At 41.9% G+C, this 10,080-nt stretch overlaps 1 protein-coding gene across 5 annotated transcripts in view; it reads right to left on the bottom strand.

Annotated features, from left to right (window-relative positions):
• The window catches only part of ipo8 (importin 8), a 100,998-nt gene that overhangs the window by 55,155 nt on the left and 35,763 nt on the right, over positions 1 to 10,080 (bottom strand). For 3 of the 5 annotated variants that reach the window (XR_007569345.1, XM_050036051.1, XM_050036048.1), the window contains exons 10-14: positions 8,799 to 8,910; positions 8,371 to 8,447; positions 5,022 to 5,138; positions 3,915 to 4,004; positions 971 to 1,136 (exon numbers count right to left, since the gene is read on the bottom strand). Coding sequence is in view for 4 of the 5 variants with exons in the window: in XM_050036051.1 (XP_049892008.1) it covers positions 971 to 1,136; positions 3,915 to 4,004; positions 5,022 to 5,138; positions 8,371 to 8,447; positions 8,799 to 8,910 (562 nt within the window). In the remaining variant the exon portion in view is untranslated. The remainder of the gene's footprint in view (positions 1 to 970; positions 1,137 to 3,914; positions 4,005 to 5,021; positions 5,139 to 8,370; positions 8,448 to 8,798; positions 8,911 to 10,080) is intronic. The other 2 variants (XM_050036049.1, XM_050036050.1) reach the window with 1 other exon arrangement.

Here is a 10,080-nt window from a genome sequence, read left to right as displayed (position 1 = left end):
AAAACACAGCCATCAACATCTAAACAGCTGGCAACATAAGTGAGTACACCCCACAGTGAACATGTCCAAACTGTGCCTAAAGTGTCAATATTTTGTGTGCCAACCATTATTATCTAGCACTGCCTTAACCCTTTTGGGCATGGAATTCACCAGAGCTCACAGGTTGCTTCTGGAATCCTCTCCCACTCCTCCATGATGACATCATGGAGCAGATGGATGTAAATGTCCGCATCGATGCTGACCTACGGTAAGGGGGCATAAAGGGCTCACTCACTGACTCTCTGACTTGACGATTTGACAATGGGACAGTCCTCACACACTCACGCACTTAACATGAACGCGCCTCTAAGTCAGTGAGTCTGTAAGGGATCGGATTGGAATTGGGCCGTTGTCGCTGACGTTGACTGCATTATCCATCATTCATTTGTCACTTGTCAGATGTCAAATGTCATCACTCAATGATCGCGAGAAAATGCTTGATGACCAAAAACACTTTATATTACCGGTAGCCCCATTTCACTCATATTTATTTAAAATTATATTTAGACTACTACTTATATGTATATTGTGGCCGATAAAAATGTTTTGGGCTGCCAAGAGAAGATTTTTTTTTTTTTTTTTTTGCCTGCCGGCCAGCGGCCAGAAGCCCATGCAACCATTGTGGCATTTGCCCAAATGCCAGATGGCCAGTCCGTCACTGGATTGATATCATATCTTGTCATCTTACTTTGAGAAAGCAAAAGGTACAAGTGTGCTTCTCAAAATTACTATTCCTTTGAGTGTGTATGCATTCATAATAACATTTGCACTTTTTGCATTAGCTCTCATATTCATACAGTAGTTTGAATCATCTTCATCTTTCAGAAGTTTTTTCCATTTACAATCTTATAGTAGAATAAGTTAATTAAAGGAGTAAAGTACTGGCTTCAAAACACACACTGTGAAATAACATCCATATTCCTCCACAGACCTTGTTCCTGGTTGCTGACCAGCGTCTGCAGAGCTATGGCGGCTTCCACCTTGACAGGCATCTCTTTGTCGTCAATCAGATCCTGTTTGACCAATTCCACAGCGTTCCTCAGCACTAGCTCATCATGGAAACGCAGTGGGCTGAAGCAGTGTAGCACCCAGCAAGACTGCCAAAACACCACAAAAAGCACAGATGAATACAACACCCAGACATGGTTCATCTCAGGCCATTCCACAGTGTTTTTGAGATCTCTGAAACCACCACTATGAATGGAGCTGCCCCACCACATGTGTTAGTGTGGAATACAATACATATGAAGTGATGAAGAGACTGAGAACACTGAGTAATACTGACTGAATGGACCACCCAACAAGACATGAAATGTATTTCAGCACGAAGAACAACACATGCAAATTAAAAAATTGCTGCATGTGTTTAAATTTTTCACATATAGCAAGTAGCTCGTTCCATTGCTTATACATTGCTGAGGTCCCTGTTTACTTCCTGCAAGCTCTAAAGAAAACAATAAAAGCAGGACAGGTCATGGGGTCAGTGACAGCATTCAAATCAGGAGGTTGTGTGTGCGGGGGGCAGCAGGAGAGCAGGGAGGGAGTTGAGTGTCCTGACAGCTTGGTGTATGAAGCTGTCCCTCAGTCTGCTGGTCCTGGCCCGGAGGCTATGTAGTCTCCTCCCCCATGGCAGCAGGCTGAAGAGGGTGTGTGAGGGGTGAGTGGAGTCACCAGCGATGCAGAGGGCTTTGCGGGTGAGGCGGGTGATGTAAATGTCTTGGAGGGGAGGAAAAGAGGCACCAATGATCTTTTCAGCTGTTCTCACGATGCGCTGGAGGGTCTTGCGGCTGGATGCTGTGCAGGTGCCGTACCAAACCGTGATACAGCTGGTCAAGACGCTCTCGATGGTGCCTCTGTAGAATGTGGACATGATGGGGGCTGGGGCTCTGGCTCTTTGCAGCTTGCGGAGAAAGTAGAGGCGCTGGTGAGCCTTCTTGGCCAGGGAAGTAGTGTTGAGGGTCCAGGAGAGGTCCTCTGTGACATGCACCCCCAGGAACTTTGTGCTGCTCACCCTCTCTACAGCAGCACCGTTGATGGTCAGAGGGGAATGCTGGGTGCGTGCTCTCCTGAAGTCCACAACAATCTCCTTTGTTGTCTCCACGTTCAAAGAGAGATTATTGCGGCTGCACCACAAGGCCAGGTGGCTCACCTCGCTCCTGTAATTTGTCTCATCATCGTCTCTGATGAGACCCACCACGGTCGTGTCGTCTGCAAACTTAACGAGGATGTTAGAGCTGACAGATTCATTTTCCTTGTTGGTCTCCAAACAGATCATGGTTCTGTCCGTATTTGCAGGAGAAGAATGAAATCGCCATTTCATCGTTTAGGATGGGAATGCTAGATAGGCTTTTTGTTTTAGCCTACTAATGTGAGAGAATGTCGCCACCTGCTGATGTGGCGAATAACTGCACCTCACATTGATGTTTTTTCACAGATCCTGCTGCAGTAGGAATTGGACAAAATTGTGCAAACAAACAGGAGGGAAGTCAAATATGTCCCATCACCTAGGAACTGACAGGAAGCAATCCACAAATGTGCAAAATGTGCAGTCTCACATGTAAAAATGGATCCATAAATGCGTAAATATGACTTCATATGTATTTGCTGTGGTGAAACTGTTAATATTTGTAAAACCTGTAACATTTTATGTGAAATGAAAGTATTTGTTTACAGAGTAAGTTATGCGCATCTGCATATCAATCTGTATTTTTGTGGATATGACTTTACACAACACAAATGTAAAAATGTTGTGTGGATAGTGAAATATTTGTGAATCATGGTACACATTTGTAAATTGTCTTGTGTGGGTTACGAATAATAAAGTCCAATAAAAACCTCCATATAATCCCCCAGGTCCACTTTGTTTGAAACCAATGCAACAGCATCCAGTCAAGTTGCAGGAGAAAACGATGAAGAACTAACATTACGCTACTCAGCGGCAGTTGCACAAGAATGATACCAAAGATAATTTTTGCACAAAAACTATGCAGTGGTCACCAAAAAACAAATTGTGACACAACAACTTGTAAATTTAATATATCATTATTCCTTTGTTAGAATGACATTACATTCAGTGAAGAGCGCTACATGTCTTAATTAGGACTCAAAACTCAAAGTTTAGGACTTGGGTCTCGTCAGTCTTGACTTAGGACTTGTGAAAATGTGTCAGTTGCAGTCAGCATTAAAAGGATTCAATATCTACTATAAGAAAAATAACTACAGTATACACAGTTACACCAACAGCACCAGCATAAAAACCATAATCAGTCAGTTCTTGTTTGCATAGACACTATCTGGCTTCAAAGCATTTTCCAGAGCACCTGTATATCTGTTATGGGTGGGTAAAAAAAATCGATACAGCACTGTGACAGTATGGTGATATTTATATGGCCATATCGTAACATCATATGGATGCCAAGTATCGATTATTTTATTATATAAATTGTTAATATTACAAATCTAAATTAAACTTTTGGTAGCCTACTAGAATAATATAATCTTTTTTTTTCCAGTCACTAGATACATTTTGCTGCAATAAATATGGCTTAAGTGAGATGAACAGACTGAAAAACTTTATCTTATAAGATAAAACTGTTGTTGACAAAGTTTTCCTTTGGGGACAGAATTTACAGTTAAAAACACGGTAATTAAAGCACAATATATTGCAATATATTTTATCGCAATTCTCAGCATATTGCAACACCCTTAAAATCACAAAAATATTGTATTGTGATTTAAGTATCGTGATAATATCGTATTGTGGGGCCTCTGGTGATTCTCACCCCTAATATCTGTCTGTCTGGGTTATAATCTAAAACTGAACTAAGTGAAAAAAAGATTAGCCCAGTGAAGGAGGGATTGGAAGGTTCACTCACCCTGGCTCGCAGGTAACCAACAGGAGAGTTAAGCAGAGGGAAGACATAGTTTTGCAGCATCAGCTCCATCTGCTCCCTGTACATCCGCTTCTACCGGGTGAGACATGCACACACAAAGCACAGAACAGAGAGGATTAAAACACTTTGAGACCTCCTTAGATATTTGCAGTTAAGACACCACACAGAAAGAATAATTAACAAAGATGATCTGGGAAAATCTACATCTGGAGCAGGGGTGTTAAGAATCTTTATTGCTGCATACAGAGCAGACCTAGGTGCAGGGACTGTTTCCAAATTATATAAAGGCCTTCAGGAACTAGGTGGGACCAATACATCTTACATAAAAGAAAGATGGGAAAATGAAGGAAACTTTGTACTATCACTAGAGGATTGGGAAAATTTAAATGACATGCAATGGAAATCAACTAACTCTTTGTCATGGAGAGAGTTTAATTGGAAAAACAGAGTCAGATATTTTTTAACACCTGCACTCAAACACCCTGGGGGGAGGCAGACAACATGCTGGAGAGGCTGTGGGACAGAGCAAATCACTTTCATGTGTTTTGGGAATGCACTGTGATTCATCAATATTGGATTGAAATTAGAGACGGTATGAAAAATGTATTAAGATGTTACACTGATTTTTGTTTTCAAGTTATGTATTTGGGTAAAAAGCCACACCAACTTTTAGGTTTCTCAAAATTATATATGTTCAACATAATGCTGGTCGCCAGTAAAAAAGTGATCACAAAAAAATGGCTAAATCAAAGAGCACCCACACTAGTAGACTGGTTCAATGTGATGCATGAAATTTACGTCGTGGAAAAACTAACATTTGCTCTAAGACTCAAGATGGATCAATTTGAAAAATGCTGCAAAGGATGGATTGATTTCATTAGCCCACATAGATCAGACTTCAGGTTATAATGGAACATCATTTGTAACGTAACCCCCATGTTTTTTCTATGCTACACGCCCCCCTTTTATTTATTTATTTTACTTTACCTCTATTTTTAATTCTCTTACTTTCTTTTTCTGTAGCAGCAAGAGGATTTAAATAACTTTAGGCTCCATCCGAAGCAGAGGTGCATCTGTTTATCCAAGTACCTTCAGTAAGAGCTCAGCCAGAGCTCCAATGCAGTGTAGTGCACCGTCCTTCTTTCGAGGGTCAGCAGAGGGGTCCATCAGTATCTGGTGGCAAAACTCCATCATCTGAGGGAGAACCTGGATGCCCAAAGGTTACATGGAGAAAAGTCTGATGCAGAAATTGTGCAGCACTGGTGTTTTCATCCCATGGTCAATTATTCTCATGCCTCATTATGGTCAAACTAACATGCTTTTAGGAACAAACCCCATGTAATTCTAAAATAAGAATTTAAAATGTCAAATTAGCTCTGTCAAGACAGCTAATTTTACACACACACACACACACACACACACACACACCTGTTCAACTGCTTAAAACGCAAAAAGGTAATCAGCCAATCTTGGGCTGCAACTCAATGCATTTATGCATATAGAGATGGTCAAGACAACCTGCTGAAGTTCAAACCGTGTATCAGAATGGGGAAGGAAGGCGATTTAAGTGACTTTGAATGTGGCATGGTTGTTGGTGCCAGACGAACTGGTGTCAGTATTTCAGAAACTGCTGATCTACCGGGATTTTCACGCAAAGCCATCTCTAGGGTTTACAGAGGATGGTCCGAAAAAGAGAAAATATCCAGTGAGCGGCAGTTCTCTGGCCGAAAATGTCTGGTTGATGCCAATGGTCAGAGGAGAATGGCCAGACTGGTTCTAGATGATAGAAAGGCAACAGTAACTCAAATAACCACTTGTTACAACCAATGTATGCAGAAGACCATCTCTGAACGAACAACACGTTGAACCTCGAAGCTGATGGGCTACAGCAACAGAAGACCACACCAGTGCCAGTCCTGTCAGCTTAGAACAGGAAACTGAGGCTACAGTTCACACAGGCTCAGTTTCCTGTTCTAAGCTGACAGGAAACTGAGGCTACAATTCACACGGGCTCACCAAAATTCAGCAAAAGAAGACTGGGAAAAACGTTGCCTGGTCTGATGAGTCTTGATTTCTGCTGCCTTCAAATGGTAGGGTCAGAATGATGTAAACAACATGAAAGCATTGATCCATCCTGCCTTTTATCAATGGTCCAGGCTGGTGGTGGTGGTGTAATGGTGTGGGGGATATTTTCTTGGCACACTTTGGGCCCCTTAGTACCACTTAAGCATTGTTTAAACGGCACAGCCTACCTGAGTATTGTTGCTGACCGTGTCCATCCCTGTATGACCACAGTGTAACCACCTTCTGATGGCTACTTCCAGCAGGAAAACGCACCATGTCACAAAGCTCAAATCATCTCAAACTGGTTTCTTGAACAGGACAATCTGTACTCTAATGGCCTCCACAGTCACCAGATCTCAATCCAGTAGAGCACTTTTGAGATGTAGTGGAACCGGACATTTGCATTATGGATGTGATGCCGACGAATCTGCAGCAACTGGGTGATGCTATCATGTCAATATGGACCAAAATCTCTAAGGAATGTTTCCAGCACCCTGCTAAATGTTTACCAAGAAGAATTAAGGCAGTTCTGAAGGCAAAAGGGTAACCCAGTACGAGCAAGGTGTGCCTAATAAAGTAGCGGGTGACTGTATATGTATATATCATCAGACCAGGCCCCTGCTCATACTCTTAAAGCTCAGCACCAGAACCGATCCATTACCCGTCATTAAGTCAAAGCTGCACCTGCACGCATGATTAACACACAGGCTTCAGTCACTCATGTTAAGCTGAGTTCTCCGTTTTTGAATTTCAAATCCAGCAGAGGAAAAGTGTCTTTAACTGGCTGTGCTGGATGCCAGGGTGGCGAAAACTTTCTGCGCAATCACTGCCAGGTAAGGAACCATTTTAGCATGCTCTTTCACCACTATAAAACCTCACAAGGATTCTTCTTGGGTGTCTTGAACTGAACCCCTGAATTGTGGCTTGATAAAAGTGATTTAGATGTCAAAATATTACAAATATACTGCACATCTTTTTCATTTGTTTTATTCTGAAAAATAAAAAATCTATTTTTGTTTTCACCTGCTGCCCACCCTCTCGTAGGTCATTTTTACCCGTACTCGTGAATTTATATATATACACATACATTACACAGCTTTTTGTGGGTACCAGCAGGTACCCAACCCAGCGCAGGACTCTGACACAGGTTGAAGGAGCTGACAGGATTGCATTTCACTAGAATGATTGATTGAATAGTTTGATGGACTGATTGATTAATAATTACCACCAGTAACACTAACAGATAAATTATAGTATAAGTATAGACCCTTTTAGCGTCAGTTTGACAGCTGGGGGCAAAACACGACTCACCACCACAGGGCTGTAGGCTACAAAGGAGTCTTAAAATGTCGTCTTGTTGTGCTATTAGGAACCAGAATAGAGGGAGTCATGGCAACTTTGGTCAAATGTGATGAGACGAAAAGACTGGTCTGAGGTGGTCATCAAAAATGCTTGCATGTGCAGTGCACACTTCATATCAGGTTAGGGAAAAGTATTTACTGTTGTAGGGATGAATAATGTTATATGTATTAAGGGTTACCATGTTCACCTAATCATAAGGAAGGTATTAAGAGGAATATTGGACTTCTCCGTAACGCTGAACACAGTGGAGGAAACTGTTCAAGTGTTGTCCTCCTTTGTAAGGTTGGCATAGTAATCAACCACAAAGGCTGCCGTCCCACCTTCAGCAATCCTGTCAAATCCTCCATCCACTGAGTGAGAGCATACGGGTCGGCCAGTCTGGTCCTGTTGGTCAGTGTTTACTTTTTTAAGTAACACTTGCAGCCCCAGAGAGTGAATGACCCGACATGGTGCATTTGTAAATTCAGTCTGACGCTCTACACTAAAATTAGAGCCCTGTTGTTCAAAGAAATGAAGTGTTCTATTTTTACATTATTTAAAGAATGGTTGGGTTAATTACACATTCACTCTGCTCGGCACTCTGCTGCTCCGCCCCCCCAGACAGAGTGCCCAGAGTGAGCTCTGCCACTCCAAGAATGCGGTGCTCTGGGTAACCCAATGTTACATTGCAACAGTGCTCCAAAATTACCAACAGTCCAGTTTGTGCTGGAGTGCGCTCCGGCCCTCGTGACGAGTATTTCTGAATGCACCACTTGCATTATCTTCCTCCATTGTTTAAAACAAGCCAACAAAACTTACTAGCAAGCGCTAGCTAATGCTGCAGAGAACTGTTTTGCCTCCAGCTAAGCCCCACCCACAAAAAATGCCATACTGTTTACTAGCATTAAAAGGGTCTATTAAGTCTCATAAAACTGATTTGATACTTAGGCAAAAAGCTGGTGTCTTGCGTAGTGCCATAGTTGAGTAAAGTTACTCAGTTCCTCTGGACTGATGCTAAAATACTCCTCCTCACCTCCTTCCTCTTGCGGGCAGCTTTACACAAGACACTCTGGGCAGCAGTGGCAGGTAGGGTGTGGTCATCATAAAGGTCTGAAACAAAAACAAAAACACACTAACTCACACAAGGAATGGGATCAAACAACATGTTGACAAACATGGCGGGCATTATTCGTCCACCACTAAGTACAGTAGTAATGATGCAGCTACAAGGTCCAAACTACAAAGTGTACTTCATTAACAAAAACCCTCTCACTTTCTGTGAATTTTTCTGTGCTCTGATAATTTAATGTGACTTTCAAACAACTGCATAATGTTACCATGACATACCTGCTACCAATGACATTTGGTAGCAGGTATGGTGTGGTATCTGTTAGCCAACTAAGCTTGGTGATTTCCAGTGACACATGTAGGTCTGAGTAATCAAGTCTGGTAAGAACACACCGGAGTACTCACTGAACTTCATCCGGATGTACTCATAAGGGTCTTCCTGCCAGAGCTTTTCATCCTCATCTTTGTAACACATGAGAGGGAATATGACTTCCTGGCATATGGTCTGTAAGAGATGATGGTTTTCATAAGGTTGGGAGGAAAATTATAGCGGCTTCAAACAACAATCCATCATAATAATAATAATAACAAGAAAAATGTAGTGATAGAGGAAACATTGCATCCATCTGCAGTCCACCTTTTATAAACTATGGACAGAGTGACTTGGGGTGCAATTGTGGTTTAGTGGTTAGCGCTAAGAGCGATTCAAGAAGACCCGCAGGAACAGGAATCAGGGTCAGGGGCATTGTGTGGTGGGCAACAGGCAGGGGCACGGTCCCGGACGTGCTGATCTGTGGCATCACAGACTGGCCAAACATGCTTGTTTTCCAACTTACTGAGTATTAAAAATAATCATAATTTAAAGCTGCAAGCAGCAATGAATGGGTACTTGTAGGACATCGGTCAAAGCAGCTGTGTGTTTCAGTGAAAGTTGCAAACTGCACACAGGAGTTAAATGCTAGTTCCTGCGTATAGTGCAGGCACTGGAATTGACCTATTACAATTTTTGTGCCGTGCGTCCACAATGTGGTCCTGGAGAACACGCTCTAATTATACACCATTTTATTTTTTATCAGCTGTAGACTGAAACATGTAAATATAAAGTAAATAAAATGCTGATTGTCACACAAGGCTTACTTCCTGTTGCCAGAATGTGGTGTAATGACAATGACACCTCATTGGCATGTTGATGTCTTTGGGCCTGGGGTCTTATCAAACATGTAAAAATTTGGGGCAGAGTGGACAATGTACACTAAAGGAACAACTTCCTGTTTCGTGGCGAATAATATGACGCCAAGGAAATGGCTGTAATAAAAAGTTTCATGAGTTTTTGAGCGCCTTTAGCTCCATCAAAATGCAATGCGAATAATAATGATAATTATAGCTGCTGCGCAGCAATGGTTGGAGCCGGGCAATTTTAGGCAAAATTAGGCAATTCTGAGCAACACACACACACTAAAACAAAGCATATCACAACATAGAAGTTACATCATATAATTATGGCATGCCCTTCAAATTGTGGATGAGTGGCTGAAGTGATCAGACTCATAATATACAAAGGAAAGAAAAAACTCAAGAACAAGAAAGTAAGAATAACATTAACTGCTAGCAATTATGAACAAACTGGCCTGATCTAGCTTAAAGCTAAACATTATCCATGGTGACAAAGATGAAA

Source organism: Epinephelus moara, chromosome 23, assembly GCF_006386435.1.
Source record: "Epinephelus moara isolate mb chromosome 23, YSFRI_EMoa_1.0, whole genome shotgun sequence".
NCBI classification, from domain to species: Eukaryota; Metazoa; Chordata; class Actinopteri; order Perciformes; family Serranidae; genus Epinephelus; species Epinephelus moara.
Note: the sequence above shows the minus strand (reverse complement) of the source record. Positions and strands in the feature narration are given on the sequence as shown.